Source organism: Ciona intestinalis, unplaced genomic scaffold (genome assembly GCF_000224145.3).
Source record: "Ciona intestinalis unplaced genomic scaffold, KH HT000187.2, whole genome shotgun sequence".
NCBI classification, from domain to species: domain Eukaryota; kingdom Metazoa; phylum Chordata; class Ascidiacea; order Phlebobranchia; family Cionidae; genus Ciona; species Ciona intestinalis.
Genome location: NW_004190509.2, coordinates 1 through 16,290, shown reverse-complemented (window position 1 = coordinate 16,290; position 16,290 = coordinate 1). Strand labels below are relative to the sequence as shown.

Here is a 16,290-nt window from a genome sequence, read left to right as displayed (position 1 = left end):
CACACATTCATCCCAATATAATACACAATACAATATAATACACACATTCACCCCAATATATTACACACATTCATCCCAATATATTACACACATTCACCTCAATATATTACACACATTCACCCCAATATATTACACACATTCATCCCAATATAATACACAATACAAGATATGACACGCATGCATCTCAAGATATGACACACATTCACCCCAAGATATTACACACATGCATCACAAGATATGACACACATTCATCCAAAGATATGGATACACATTCATCCCAATATAATACACACATTCATCCCAATATATTACACACATTCACCCCAATATATTACACACATTCACCCCAATATATTACACACATTCACCCCAATACACACATTCACCTCAATGTACTGAACGGGTATAAAATGCTGGCCGGCCATGCAATATATGACGGACTCCAACACACTGGTTGTTCCATCGAAAGCGTTGGCGATCGCAATGCACGAATATGAAAGAACTTGAAAGTGGGTAACCCCCAATGCTCCGTATGTTAATATACTTTGATGGGGTTCGAACCATCGACCCGTCGGGTTCCATTTGTAAACTATCGACGTCACATTCCACATACCTGCGTAACAACATTATGACATTACAACATTATGACGTGTTATAATCAATTATGACATCACAACCTCCAGTATTATGATTGACAAGAACAAGGAAAGTTTCCCCGTCATGGTCGAACGCATCCACGTCACGAGCACGTGATGATGCCAACACCTGGTGGCGCATGAACAACCCCCGCCGTCGTGACCACCGGTAGATGACGCTGGAGACTAGGGGAACCCCCAAACCCCCATAATTGGCGACCACTAAGAAATTCTGGAAATAGAAACAATATAAACATATTGATGACAATAGAAATAGTATACCACCCCACCTCGTGCCCGATGTCGAAATATTTCCACCTAGTGGCCGATTGCGTCCTCAATGTTTGGTGAATGTCAAACTTTCGACCAATCGGATCCCAGAGAAATATTTCAGAATAATTTTGCGCGCCATGATCTTTATTAGCTGTAGCGAGGAAAGTTCCGACGCCCCAAATATTAAAGATTTCTATGGAAGTTGAATTACTTCTTGCGTCAATGTCGGCGTAGTCGATGACGTAATCCATGCGATCCAATCCTGTGTGACGTCATTTGAAGTAATTAAGATGTATGACGCCATAATAGTTGATTGTTACCCGCGCGAACTTTTCGATATTTGGTTCCTGTACAAACTTCCAACGTCATATCCTGCTTATACGTCATAATGCCTTTTCTTTGTGATGTACATTCATCTATCGGGGATTCCCCTTCAATTGTGACGTGTGCTGCGAGTAATATGACGTCATACAACGTTCAATGAACCGAGTCGTTGTTACCTCTTATTGGTTGGACAGGATTTGATTGACAGACGCGATTCGCTGCATCCGCGCCCGGCAGCAACCGCACTTCTCTTAATAATCCAGTGAACCTTTTCATCTTTGACCGCTTGCTGGCGATATAGAACCTCGTGTTTCGCAAGTTTAATTTACTCGGGAAATCTTCCTTCAATTTTCTGAAAAAAAAATCGCGGGAAAAGTAAACACACTTATTCGCAAACAATCACACACTGTGACGTCATGTTTGTTTACAAATAAAGCTCATTGTGACGTCACAGTGATCAATCATGGCGTTTGCAGCAACATGAATTCGCGCATTTAACGATCGTTTGCAGAAAGTGCATTGTTGCGTAATAAGAGAAGCCGCGTGTACTGTGACGTCACATAGACCTCTCAACACATCAATAGCGTCGCCGAATTCCGCGAATTTTTTGACTTTATGCCCAAAGTAAAATTTTCTTGAAAAAATGAAATATTATTTATTGTAAGTTCTCGATGGTGGGAATCCCCCTTGAATGAGCCAAGATAATCACGTGACACATTATCTCCTTGATGTTTTACCAGTGTTTCCATGATTGTTTGTGGGCAACACTGTCACGCCATTTGTGACGTCATAGACGATTAGAGCTGCAAACACACAAGCAGTGTTACCATATAAAAACTTAAAGATATTTGAAATTACTTACTCGGCAACACTTTTGTACCACGTGAGGAATGCAACATAATTACGTCTATGACGTAACAGTAGCGATTGAAAACAGTCGCGTCGATGAAATTTACGAGGAATAATTTCAAAGCGATTCGCCGCCGTGGTTTACGACGAGTGTATAACCCGCCGCAAATATTTAATGTTCGCGATATAATGACTCTATTATGGAATAATGGAAGCCGACGTAACAATGCTTTAACCGTTGCTGGGAATAAAGACAAATCTTTCTTTCATCTCTACCGCGTTGCATTTGAAGCCGTTATACGTCATAATTTAGAATATTGCTTTGTGACGTAACACACAGGGCTATTACCCTTATTTGAGAATTGTAATTGTTCTTTGTTTACGTAACAATGGAAACAAACAAGCATTATGACGTAGTTAACATAGCGGGTGCCTTTTTCTTACATTCTCTCGTTTATATCCCATCAATGTTGAACAGATGTTCAAAAATAAAAATTTAATTTCCGGTTTAAGCGATTGTTACGTCACGGAGGGTTGTTTCGCATAAAATCGCGGAATCGCGGATTCGGTTTCGATCAAAGTTGGTGTGGGATCCCATTGTTACGTCACACTTACGAACGCCATTTAAACAATAACTTCCGCTTTCGCCGCACGAGGTCGCTCAAGCGTGACAAACACGTGACAACAAGGGGGAGATCCCCGACGAATTATGACATCACAAAATGAATTATGACATCATGAATGAACTCACACTACTGTTGGTTGTCCGCAGTCGAGCGTGAACTTAACAATGCCGTCAGCCAACGTCACAATCATCGTCTTCCACGAACCGGAAGTTGGGATTCGGCAACTCACAGATCTCTTTATGACATCACTACCAGCATAATCGAAGAACAATCGATCGCGGTGAATACGAATCGCAACAAGCAGATTTCGACGATTCTAACAAACACATTGTTACGTATACAATTAGGGTATTATGACGTCACAACCAACCTGAGCTAATAGTGACATCACAAACTCGCTTTGTTTCGGTTCCACGTGCTGTTTATACGTCACAATGAACGAAAATTCGGCGGGAAATTTGTTACAATGGGTGAATATGACGTCACTATCAACACCGAGCAACCGCGCGCTTTCGTCGAACCTGAAACAATGGGGTTACATGACGTCATAATCATGTGGATTGTTCTACCTGTATCCCTTTATGACGTCATCAACGACCTCGATGCCTGGACGATCCGGGGATTCCCCCAATGCGAGACCAAGAAGATCAATCGCGGTCGAATCTTTACAAAAATATTTCGATGTTTTTACTCAATCGTCGAATCGCGTTTGCCGCGGTAGATCAAACAAGTTGGCAGTGTTGCCGGGTAAATATATCGTAGGCAACACTGCGGTAATTGAAGGCTGTTTGTTTTTACAATCGACCAATTGGAATCGATTTCAAACAATTTCGATTCTTTGCTCATTGTGACGTCATAATGGGTTAAACGTTAAGAACACTTTATGACGTAACAATCGAAAACAATTGCATCGTTTTGCAAATTAACTATGACGTAATTGATCAATTGTCACGCTACAAAATGTATCACGAAACATCGAAATATATTCGGTAACACTGATCGTTGTTACGTCATAATTGGAGAAAATTATTTAATTTTATTTTGATTTTATGCAGAAACACTGAAACGCGATGTTTCAAAAAACATCTTTGAGTAACAATAAGACAACAATACTTAATATTATTACGTTATAATTACCTGTACATAATTGTGGAATCGCGTAGCATCGAAGGATCATCAACGTCACAATCAACAATTGCCCTACCATAACTCACATAGCGGTCGCTGAAACACATTATGACGTTGCAAATATAATAAAGACCTAACAATGGTTGCATGTGACGTCACACAGCACACTACGCTCTATTTATAAATCGCGATTTTGTCGCGGAATTGTCAACTTCCGGTGTATATTCTATTGGGACAACTTACATTATTACGTCAAAATCGATTAACAATTGTCAAGAGATTTAGATTGATTATGACGTAACAAGTGAGAAACAAATTTAACAGAATGTGACGTAATGAGACGATTTATACGTCATAATGCATGTATATTGCGTGGCGATGCATCGTGTGTGGCATTATGACGTAACAAGAGGCCTTTGTTAATTCGAAATCATCGTAAGAAAGTAATTTTGACGTCACAGATGAATTTTTGAATAAATTAAGAATTCGAAGCGATAGTCGCGATTTGAGGTTTGTGATAAAAACAACTGGAAGCACTGCTTAGTGTTGCCGAATATTTTCATGTTTGTTGTGATGCGGGTCACGTCACGTGTATGACACGTCACAGAGAGTCGTTTGTGACGTATCCTACACAACCGTTGTTAAATATTTTTGCATTGTGACGTAAGCTATCGATAATATTAAAGACAATCAACATCCCAATTAACATTGTTACGTTATAACAACAAAGAATCTGGGTGAATTTAAACTCGGCAACACTGCAGTAATTATTCGGTGAGAATCGACACTATGACGTCAGTATAAACCTGATGTTTAATTATCGATTCAAGAATAAATTATAAGTTGCCGAGAATCAGGAAACCAATAATCGACATTGTCACGATACACGTTTACACGCGAAATAACGAAGTTCATGACGTCACACTTCACTGATTCTGTTACAACTGTAATATTTTAAACAACAGTCTTCTCATAATAAACAATCTAAAAATATTCTCTCTGATTCTAAAACAGCCTTCAGTAAAACAAAACTCGATGAAATAAAACTTTCTACTAGCGCGTAACCATGACAACTTGACTTTTTCACTTTTCTCTCTTCGGGTTGGAGAGCTGCCAGTAGCGATGCAGCCCCACAACCCCACAACCCCACAACCCCACAACCCCACAACCCAACAACCCAACACCATCTTCCACAGCTTCACGCTTGCTTGAAATAAAAACCAACAAGCACTCGTTTCATCTCACAAACTTTTTCATCGACGCCGCTCACCGCGACTCCCGCGAAACAAAATTTATCAAAATCATTTTTAGCATCAATGAGGACTGTGACGTCACATACGATGGATTATCTCATAATAAATACTGCGTCACAAACCATATAAACGCGTGATCAAAAAACAATTGAATTTTGGAATAATATTGTTTGCTTGTGACGTCACAAGTGATCCACTTCCGGTATTTTTGCGCCAAAATCGCGATAACTTTGTTTCGAATTAAATCGGATTAAAACACTTGGCGATTATGATCAAACAATAGCGTGTGGGGATTAAATATGACGTCATGAATGTTCCTTCCAGCGTTTTTGATTATGACGTAACATGAGAATGACGGATTAGGGGATTAACCTTACATGATACCTTGCTTGTATCTCTGCAATTATCACGTCATAATCAGTCGATAGTTGCGCTTTGATGTTAATCTGTGACGTCACAATACAAACTACCACTCTGCTGCCACACAGTGGTAACGTATGAAATTCCATGACACCATTAGAGGCCGTTGTTTTTATAGTTACGTCACAATACAGCTCACAAGCGTAATAACTTAACACCGCCACCATGCGTATTTATTAATCACAAATTCGCCCGCACGGTGGCGCTCGCAATTAACTTGAATTAAAATTGATAAAAAATTAAATTGTGACGTAACAGAAAGACAACAAAGGCCGATTGTTAAACAGATTACGTCACAGAGGTCATCAATTAGGATCAGCCGACATCTTTGGCGCGATTCCAATTAAAGATTTTAATTATCGGTTCATTTAATATCGTTTATGACGTATCAATATAGTGAAGTGGCATTATGACGCATAAGTTGCAAAGAATTTCTCGCCAAAAATTTAAACGAACCATTCGGGGTGATAATATGACGTAACAATACAAAATTCTTCATCGAGAAACCACGAAACAAATATTTTTGAGAATTCCATATTTGGCGAATCCATTGTTTCGTCAACAAAAATAATTGTCGACGTTTGTTACGTCATAATGGAATGTTTATTTTTGGTGATTTTTATTATGACGTAACCAAAGGGATTGTCGTTTGAACAGGTGCGATGAGACGTAACTATAATTGTTTCATTAATTTAAAACAATCGTGCGATACATGACGTCATATACCCCTGCATTTGTGACATCACAATGAAAAACACGATGTATACGTCATAATAATGTTTTAATACCGGAAGTAGCGATGGCGCCGCGAAGTGACAGCTTCGCAAACATCACGTGATCATCGAGATTTAGTTCGTATGTGACGTCACAATGGGGATTTTTACAAAATGTCGTGACATCATAAACCGTCCTTTAATGACGTCATAATACAACATCGCTTTGATATATTTTGTTGATTTAAAGATTATCCTTTCATACGTCATAAACGAACACGAAAATTCTAATAAACTCTTGACTTATATGACGTCATAATAGACAAAACAAACAATTATTGTTTGAAATTCTTTGAAGAGAATTATAAATTCTTGAACGATAGCTGCAGTGACGTCACAATGCAACAGCTGTTCAACCTCGCTAAGTAAATATTCAACCGCAGCAGGTGGGATCTATTTTTTTGATCTAAATTTTGTTAAAATGACCACGCGGATGAATATGTTAAAAGCTCCGGCCACTTTAGATCAACGCGATAACGCGACGATTGTTGCTTCAGTTTAAATTATAGGCTGTCGCGTCATAATGTATCTCTATGACGTAACAATGCAATATTTTAGAAATAAAAAAAATTGCCGCAATATGCCATCACAATGTTACAATCACGTGACAATATTGATATGTATCTACGTAACAATGACCATAGATAAGGAACAAACACATAGCCCCTTCTTCTCGCGTTCTCTCGTTTACTGCCTCTCTCGTTTTCTTTTTAAGTTTTCACCAAAAAGTTTCGATTCAGTGAGAACAGCGAGGTGCGCGATTGACGCGATGTTTGGGTTGTTGGGATTGGGCTAATTATAATGTCACATTAACGTTTTTCCGTATATTGTGACGTAACAATAGGGAATATTGAAGAAAGGTGATTGTGGCGTCAGTTTTTACGTTTTCTTGAAAGCGTGGTAACAAACAGTATAACTAACGTCACAATCGAAGTAATTCGAGAAGATAATTCGTTTCCGCTGCTGACAAGTGATTTGTGACGTCACAATGCAGAATGTGATGTCATAGTAGGGTTTGCTGAGTAAGGTTAGAATTGCATCGTCATCTGACGTCACAAATGCTTAACAATTCTCTCGGTAAATAATGATTGTGACGTCACTGATATGGATTGTGACGTGGATTACCATAGCACCGATGACGTCACCGAAACCTTTACAAAGGCTCTGCACAGGTTGGATTATGACGTAATAATAATGATCTGCATTGTTACTTGAATAGTATTTGTGACGTAATAATAGCGAGTTGTTGGGAAGGATTTTAATAATCAAAGTTGTCGGATCGACTCCCATTGTTAATCTGCTTGTCAAACGCGATTCCGCGATTTGGGTGACCACGTCATAATATCCCATTATTCGTTAAACTTAGTGACAATGGTCGTCTATGATGAAACAATGAATCATCTATCTTAGGTTTCCTCGGTTGCTAAGCAACAATGCACCGGAAACGTCACTAAATGATAAATGTGACGTCACAATGCCCATTAAGCCTAATAAACATTGTTTCAACATAAGTGGCGATTGTTGAACTTGCAGAGGAATCTACTTACGCTGGCGCCAATGATCATTATGACGTCACAATTGTTTCACTTTCGATTCTTTGTTACGTCACACATCATATTTTAAGTTTTAATTCGCGAATCTAAGAAGTTATCTGTGACGTCACACACCCTTTTAACGTCGCGCGATGTTTGCGATTCCACTCCAAGAGGATTCCGCCAAAACTAACAATCCACTATTATTACCTCACAACCAATATCAGGTTCTATTAATTGTGACGTCATAATCAATTAATTATTTTTACCACGTCACAAAGTGTCTATTACGTCATATTGGTCCCACCCAAATCGTGGATAAGCCTCTGAAATAAACAAGTATTGTTTACGTCACAATAACGCTTTGTTTACGGTAAAGTTTTATTTAACAATCGTGTTTGTGACGTCACAAAACTTGACCAACGACGTCACAATAAACATCCGTAATGTTACGTCACAATGCTATCGATGTGATGTCACAATGGTGTAAAAACCGACAATCAAGTGTAATATGACGTCGTTATGATAAAATCCCGTCACGTGTCTTACTGAAGAAAAATAGATTTATACGTCACTATGGAAGCTATTGTTACGTACCGCGTGCCAGGAATTTATACGTCATAAATAAATTTAACGTCATAACTACGAAATAACCAAACACTAAAAATGTTTCGAGGTTACTTCGGGTCGTTGCCCTCCATGTAGGGGTCATAACCCGTGACGTCATCAAACATACTTTGTTTTGAAAATTGAGACGGGATTGTGACGTAACAAACACCTAAATTCAAAACAAATGTTCGACGTCACAACTATTGTTACGTCATAAACTTAAAACAAACCCCATTGTCTACCTTGCAACGTCATAATACAGGTTGGTTATTTTAGAACGGGAAGTCGCGATTTTAACAATCGAACAGGAAGGGGGGTTTGTTACGTCGTAAAGGTATAACAATCCTCCCGAAAACGTCATAATTAACCTTACCTTATATTCACAGGTACTGATGTTGTGGATATATTGGCTTTATCTTTAAGTGAACATCCTGACCTCCCAACCGGTGTGGAGATATTTAAGGAGGGAGGAGTCACAGGGTACAGGTTTGACCCCGAAGCAAGGTTACTCGGGGTCAACGCCGACGTCATCATGACGTCATGCAATTTCTTCCCGCGCGAATTTTCATTGGTCGTGACGTTCCGTCGGGAAATTCCCAGGAGCGAGAATGAATACTTGATGACGTTGGTGGGGCAGGTGGGTGACGCATATGACGTGACGCGCATGACGCAACTAACGTATGACGCAGGACCGGCACACGGTGTTGGTTGGATTAAGATTGCAAAGAAATTCGTTAAACTTTGAGTTAGTTGGTCGAAGTTTGGGTGAACGTCGTAATGTTAGATACGAAGATGCGAGGTTCAACGACGGGGAGTGGCACACAGTGGTGATGGCAGTAGCGGGGTCAAAAGTCAAGTTCACAATAGACTGTATGACGTCATCTACAAGGTAAAAATAAGTATTATGACGTCAAATATCCTGTGCAGATGTCGTTTGTTTCGTCACAAACGCTGGTCACGCTTCACTGGCCACGAACACGTGTTTATGACAAAACAATCGAAAAACTTTAGCTATGACGTAGATAATGCTCGTTTGTTCTTCTTTCTTACGTTATATTAAACTTAATCTCATGACGTCACAAAACAACTTAAAAATCTTTCGTGAATATTCGTATTGTGACGTCACAACAATTGAAACAATCAAACATTGTTTTCCATTGTTTCTTGTTTATGACGTTTGACTCCCAGACGCGACATCTTTATCACGGGAGGCGATGGAAAGTAACAGTGTTGCCAGGTGGAAAGTAACAGTGTTGCCAGGTGGAAAGTAACAGTGTTGCTACGGTCTAGTGGGTTCATTGTTCCGCATTGTTACGTCACAAACAACCCTTAATCTTTGACCCCGCCTGAATAATCGGCGCCGACCTGGGGTTTCAATGTTGACCGAAAACAAGTTTGGCAACACTGGGTAATTGTAGCGAACATGAAACCCTTGAAATCGAAAACGTCACAATCACATCCATTATTACGTCACAATCACATCCATTATTACCGCAGCGATTTTTTACATTATGACGAAATAAAAGCGGCCCTCACTTGGTTACGTCACAAACCAGTATCGCATTCCAGTAAACGTCACAATCGATAAATTTGATGCCGCGTTTTATCGCGACCACCCATGTCACAATGATAGTGACGTCAGCCATTATTGGACCACGTGACGCTTCATTGACTCATGTGGCGTGTACCTCACTTCCGGTTAGGAAATTATCGCGTTTCCGGTTTAACTGTTGCGTAACAATGGTCGTAGGCTGTCGATCAAACTTAAGTTGTCTGTGACGTCACAGTTCATCCCTCATGTTGTGATGTCACAATAGAGTTTCCTGCCGATTGTTACGACACAAACAACCTCATAGTCACTACCGCCACCTAACGAGTGTTTCGTTACAGCGGATTAATTTTTCCGCAAAGAATGTCCACCAGAGGCGCTAGACTTCACATCGCGAGTCGAAGAAAAAAACGCGGGAGATTTACAGTAAGTATTATGACGTCATGGTAAGGTAAATTATAATGTGACGTCATAAAAGGGAGTGCTTCGACAATTGAAGTTCATCGCGGGAAGTGACGTTACACGCCATCTTTGTCCTACGTCATCACACACGTCATATCCGGATTGGTTCGGAGTTCAAGTTTACACGAGCAAAAGTATGACGTCACTTTTTTATGTCACAATATTTTTACGTTAATCATAATTATGACGTCAGAAGCAACAACGAAAGTGGTCGTAGATGATGACATCACGATGACGTGTACATCGGATAACAAAGGACAATTAATGTACCGGAAGCAGGATGGTGACGTCACAATGTGTCAAGAAGACAAATGGATGACAATCGCTTCGAGTATGACGTCATAATACTTAACATAAACACGTCATAACCATCATTGTTACAGCACAGCCGAAGCTTGATTACGTCATTGAGCATGGGTCATTGTTAACGAAAAGTAAAACGCTCGACATCGAAGTTTTTGAGGTAGCAGGGGAGGGAACGTTTCTCGCTGCAGCCAATCAGGGACGAGATCGGAACATGGCGTCGACGATTTATAAGTGGGAGAGCGACACCAAGCGGTTTGTGGCGTACCAAGATATCGCCACTGAAACAGCGCGTCACTTCGAATTCTTTACAATCGAAAGCGAGGTGGGTTTGTTACCTTATTGTGACGTCATAATGTGATTGATTGTTTCCAGCAATTCCTCGCTGTAGCGAACCACGAGGTTGGGAATTCCCCGACAGCAGTGAGCGCCATCTACCGGTGGAACCACAAACGCCGAAGATTCGTTCCGCATCAGTTCATTCGAACTTTCGCCGCAAGAAATTGGGAAAGTTTTCAAGTCGATGGTAAATTTTACCTCGTGGTGGCGAATTACGCAGGAGGTGACGTATTATAACTATGTATGACGTCATACGATATATTGATACGTCATAAATGGCAGACAATGGACAGAAAGAGACGAGTTGGGTTTACATGTGGAATCCAGATCATCGCGCGTTTATTAAATACCAGGTAAAGAATACAATGTTCTAATATCATCAATTACCATTGTGACGTAGGCGCTCCAAACAATCGGCGCTTATGACGTAGAACATTTTCAAATCGGAGCCGACCATTATCTCGCTGTAGCGAATTCGTTTAATGGCGTCAAAACGAAGCTCGATAGCGTCATCTACCGGTGGCGACATTCCAACTTCGTTCCTTTCCAATATATTGAGGTAAGATCCTAAACATTAATTAACAAATATCTTATCATTCGCCATCCGCAGACTTTTGGTGCCACTGATTGGGAATATTTCGTCATATCCGGTCGCCACTTTATCGCTGTAGCGAATTATTACGACAACAGTCCAGATCGGGTCACCTACGTCATAAACAGCTTTATTTTCGAGTTTCAAGAAGAAATAAATCAATTCGTGAAAATCCAAGAAATTCCAACCCAGGGGTAACGTATGTTTTTATAGGTTCGAGAATTTGCCCAAGAAAACAAGACAACGGTAACTGCGTTGTTCCTTGTATGCGGGTTGGGGTCATATACCCGGGGTAACTTGGGGTCATATAGTCATGTACATGCATCAAGGGCTATTAAATGCCATATAAATAGGTTGGGATTAAAATGCTTTACTTTCAAACAGCGCCCGTGACATCGAAGTGTTCGAAGTGGGTTCGGATTCGTTCCTCGTTTCGGCCTCGGCTTCGGACGAACACCGAAACCATAAGAGCGTCATCTACCGGTGAGAATCTTTCATTAATATGTGATGACGTAACGATCAATGACGCACCTAATAATATTTCACACGTCCTGGTTACGTCAGTATTGGTTTCACCTGACGTCACCACCCATTTGTTAGTTCGGTTTAGTTTTTTACTTTGAAACTTTGTATAAAAATCATCAACTACCCGGTCTTACTTTAGGTGGCAAGGTATGGAACACTTCGTTCCCGTTCACACCGTTCCAATCGGTCCATGTGCAGATTGGGAAGCTTTCCGCACCAGTCGGGGTGAATATTACCTCGTGTCTGCAAACGTCATATCAAGGACTAGCGCCATCATGCGGATGTTAACTTATTGAACAACTTACCACGGGACGGAGCCGTCCGGAGTGATGACGTCACCGTGACGTAATTATTTATTCTTTTGCTTGCCATGTCATGTTCCGCATGAATTATCAGCATACCCAATAATCAGCATTGTTACAAAACACTGTAAAACAAAATTTTTATCGAACCCAGATCGATGAAGTTTCACCATTTGTTGCTCAGGTATTTCGTTGTTTGTTGAATTAAAAATATTTTCAGCTGTTACATCACAATGAAGTTGTTTGTTTCTTATTTATTGCATCATATATCAATTGTGATGTCACAATAACAAACAAAGACTTCAATTAAAGAAAACATAAACTGAGAATTAACATTATGACATCATCATGAATGATCGACTTCGCCCCTGTTATCGCCAACGTTGTACTTCACCCAATCCAACGCGATCGGGGCCGACAACATTTCATCGGTGAGTTCGAACGAACCACAAAGTTCCAGCGAATGAGGAGCCAACATACGACAACTTTGTGCTACTGCCTCGTTTACCTGTCAATCAAACGCAACCCGTCAACCAAACGCAACCCGTCAACCAAACGCAACCCGTCAACCAAACGCAACCCCTCAACCAAACGCAACCCCTCAACCAAACGCAACCCCTCAACCAAACGCAACCCGTCAACCAAACGCAACCTATCAATCAAATCCAACCCGTCAATCAAACACCTCATGTTCGCCGCCAATCAAAGACCTCATACCTGTTTAGCGGTTTGAGGTGATATAAGTTCGTGTGCGGTGAACCATCCCAGATCCCGTTGAACCGCGTCGAGCAGATAAAGTCGTCGGATTTCACGGATCATCGGTTTCAAGCTATCGTCACATGACTCAAGGACGGCTTGCGATTGGTCAGAAACCAGGAGTTCCCCGAAAGCGAACGCTGCACCCTGTTCGTAGGAACAATATCAATAACAACCCCCACACACCCCCAACCCCCACACACCTGAACGAGATCACTTTCCTTGAGCATCCACGTCTCAAACAATCCCTTCTTTCCGGCCGACATTAACTTAACAGCGAGTTCCGAGAATCTTATCATGTCCCTTGCGTCCAGTAGGTGGTGTAAGTATCCATCGTTCGATAAATCTGTCATATATTATTTCTATTGTATATTACTAATATTATACTTTTATGTTTACCTTCAGCAACTTTCTCGGGGATTCTTGGCTTGAATTTCGCGAGTCGTTCCTTCGCAACTTTCTGTTGCATGAGGTTAAGTTAAAGTTACGTTGTCAAACATAGGGAACCTAATGAGGTGAATGCAATATACTTTGGCTCTGCTTGTTTGTATAGACACCTAACAGCAGGGTAAAATCTGGGGTGACATTGTTAAAATACAGTTACACTCATATTTTTCAAACATAGGGAACCTCATTGATTAATGTGGTGAATGCAATATACTATTGCTCAGCTTGTTTGTACAGACACCTAACAACAGGGTAATAAACCCACCCACCACACCCCCCTGCCACACCCCCCACCACACCCCCCTGCCACACCCACCTGCATAAGCACAGAGTTGTCGCCTTCAGCGGTCATTGAAGCGTGCGACGAACCGATGTAAGAACCGAACCTATTGCAACTCAAGTATCCCTGTGATGTCATAATAAACTTGTGATGTCATATTAAACGTGACATCATCAACCCACCTGCCCCCCACATCGTTCCCTAGCAACCGTGGCAACCTCACCGACGTGCCAACCAACAATGGCCTTAATGACGCAACAAAGGGTGACGACCTCCGCGTGACCTTTAGAGTCGCCTTTATTAAGTTGTTGTTTCGTCCACATGTCTTTAACGTAGTCGAGCGCAAAGTTCATCACGTATGTTCTCGCCAGTAGAGGGAGCAACGCGCGCTGTTGTAGCTTAAGGACAAACCTCGTTAAAATATAAACATTCACCACACGATGTCATACCTGGTAAGTGAGTATAGATGTATCCGACCTTCCTCCCTTTCCAACAGTCAACCTCGTAGCAGCGTATCGTAACGCGATGGTGAGACACGCCTTAGCGGCTCCCATCGACATAGAGGCAATGCAAATACGACCCGATAACAATTGGTCTGCAACTGTTAGAAAACGATCTCTACCACCATCTATGGACGACGTAAAACTTCCGTCTTCAGCAACGTCTGAGTACCTGGATAGAAATCATATAAATATACCATGCTCGGAGCCGCCCCGCTGCCACACCCACCCACCTGTTCAGCAAATTCTCCCTCGGCACCCTCACATTATCGAAGAACAACTTTGCGTTATCGACCCCGTTTAGCCCCATCTTGTGCCCCATGTCCTCAACCCTCACTCGGGGCATGATTCGCATATTATCGTCACGGATACGAACCAAAATACCATGGATTCCCTTGTTGTCTCCATCGATTAAAAGCTGAACAACAGGTTTTGCAACTACAACATAAAAATAATATAAACCAGTCAGACCTGAGCGAACACGATGATATGTTTCGCATGAACGGCTCCGTTGGTGATCCAATATTTTTGAGCGAGCGTCGTTGGAGTGTTAATGATAAATTCTTTGCTTTCCTGGAAATATTTTTGTTATTTAATATTCCTATATGAGGGTATTCCCCACCTTATCATAGACAGCAGTGGTTTCCATCTCCACAGCGTTGTTCCCGTACCCAAGCTCCGTTAAACCAAAACAACCGACGTCGTCCAAAGTGTCAATGCCTGGAACATAGATATCATATATTGTGTTCATTGTTCAACATAGATATCATATATTCAATATCTCATCACCTTTAATTAATTGATCATGATGACGTTTAGTTCCGAGTTTGACGACAGAACCCCCGAATAAGTTAAACTGAACCTGAAACCAACATCTATGATGTCATAAACAATGATAACCAATGTCTATGATGTCATAAACAATGATAACCAACGTCTATGATGTCATAAACAGTGTTAACCAACGTCTATGATGTCATAATACCGTCATCTTTGTTGCCATCGCTGGGTCGATGATCGCCGATATTTCGTGAGCGGCAAATATTCGAAGTGGGTTCGTCCAAAAGTCGGTAACGGAGATAAACTTTGCCTGCAACATAAATATCTTATAAAACATTTATATTTAACAATTTATATTATTACATCACAAATCCTCTGTAAGCGTTGAAGCGCGACCTCTCGTTCCTCGGCCAAAGGAATGTCGTATCTAGGGGTCATTACCGGGTCACTCATGAACTCACGAAACTTTTTCCTCATTTCATGATTATCGTGGTCTAATAGCTTTGTCATCTTGCTGGGGTCAAAGGTCAAACTACGATCATTCGTGCATGACCACTCCTTTCTACAATGAACATTATGACATCACTTCCTGTTTTAACATCCTCGTTACCTAGGTAACCATCAACAATCATCATTATGACATCACAAACCTCAATTGTTCCGGTGACATCGTGTTGTCAAGGTTTTGGAAAAGTTTTTGGTTTGTCGAAACATTTCGTGAAATCTAACAAAAATTAATTAACTTTTTGGACAGTTTTGTTTATGACATCCCAACCGGGTAATCCTTTAGCTGGTGGCCACCTGAAATTTTGGTTTCAAAATGTTCTATAGCCCTCACCGATACCTGCTGTCTAATTTTTTTTTCAAAAAAGTCGGGCGTTCGTGTCGAAAATTAACTTTAAAAATGCGCAAAAACATGCTGTGTCACCGTAATTCGTCTGATTTGCGTAAGGTAACGATTTATTANTCACAATCGCGGTCCGTTACGTCACAATAGTGGTATATTACATACGTTATACGACGGTATAGCTTG

At 40.9% G+C, this 16,290-nt stretch overlaps 3 protein-coding genes across 5 annotated transcripts in view; 1 reads left to right on the top strand and 2 right to left on the bottom strand.

Moving 5' to 3' along the window:
* LOC100179017 (thrombospondin-type laminin G domain and EAR repeat-containing protein-like) overlaps positions 1-8,901 on the bottom strand; it is a 10,321-nt gene extending 1,420 nt beyond the window's left edge. The window contains exons 1-10 of the mRNA XM_002120151.4: positions 8,796-8,901; positions 3,845-3,931; positions 3,277-3,370; positions 3,078-3,228; positions 2,833-3,023; positions 1,409-1,584; positions 1,229-1,357; positions 926-1,170; positions 678-867; positions 387-613 (exon numbers count right to left, since the gene is read on the bottom strand). Of these exons, the coding sequence (XP_002120187.2) occupies positions 387-613; positions 678-867; positions 926-1,170; positions 1,229-1,357; positions 1,409-1,584; positions 2,833-3,023; positions 3,078-3,228; positions 3,277-3,370; positions 3,845-3,914 (1,473 nt within the window). The 5' untranslated portion in view covers positions 3,915-3,931; positions 8,796-8,901. The remainder of the gene's footprint in view (positions 1-386; positions 614-677; positions 868-925; positions 1,171-1,228; positions 1,358-1,408; positions 1,585-2,832; positions 3,024-3,077; positions 3,229-3,276; positions 3,371-3,844; positions 3,932-8,795) is intronic.
* LOC100176697 (thrombospondin-type laminin G domain and EAR repeat-containing protein-like) lies at positions 7,182-12,728 on the top strand. 3 transcript variants are annotated; one of them, XM_002120225.5, is made up of 13 exons: positions 7,185-7,453; positions 8,809-9,059; positions 9,112-9,311; positions 10,313-10,397; positions 10,450-10,567; positions 10,627-10,764; positions 10,817-11,061; positions 11,112-11,298; positions 11,358-11,428; positions 11,476-11,634; positions 11,686-11,861; positions 12,052-12,150; positions 12,332-12,728. In XM_002120225.5, the coding sequence occupies exons 1-13, from the start codon at positions 7,366-7,368 to the stop codon at positions 12,486-12,488; spliced, it is 1,974 nt and encodes a 657-aa protein (XP_002120261.3). In that variant the 5' UTR covers positions 7,185-7,365; the 3' UTR covers positions 12,489-12,728. The 3 variants fall into 3 exon arrangements, with proteins under 3 accessions (XP_026695144.1, XP_002120261.3, XP_026695143.1); XM_026839342.1 differs by lacking the exon at positions 11,476-11,634; XM_026839343.1 differs by lacking the exons at positions 11,686-11,861; positions 12,052-12,150 and having other exon boundaries at positions 7,182-7,453; positions 11,476-11,594.
* Positions 12,729-12,733: 5 nt separating this feature from the next.
* LOC100181361 (acyl-coenzyme A oxidase 3, peroxisomal) lies at positions 12,734-15,981 on the bottom strand (the record flags this gene model as incomplete). Its single annotated transcript, XM_002123406.2, is given in 14 exon segments — positions 12,734-13,002; positions 13,212-13,397; positions 13,454-13,596; positions 13,650-13,710; positions 14,014-14,103; positions 14,160-14,375; positions 14,427-14,649; positions 14,711-14,895; positions 14,949-15,050; positions 15,100-15,197; positions 15,267-15,339; positions 15,463-15,567; positions 15,621-15,819; positions 15,908-15,981. Coding segments are annotated over 14 exon segments (1,917 nt in total), but the record flags the coding sequence as incomplete, so codon positions are not given.
* Positions 15,982-16,290: the final 309 nt, after the last annotated feature.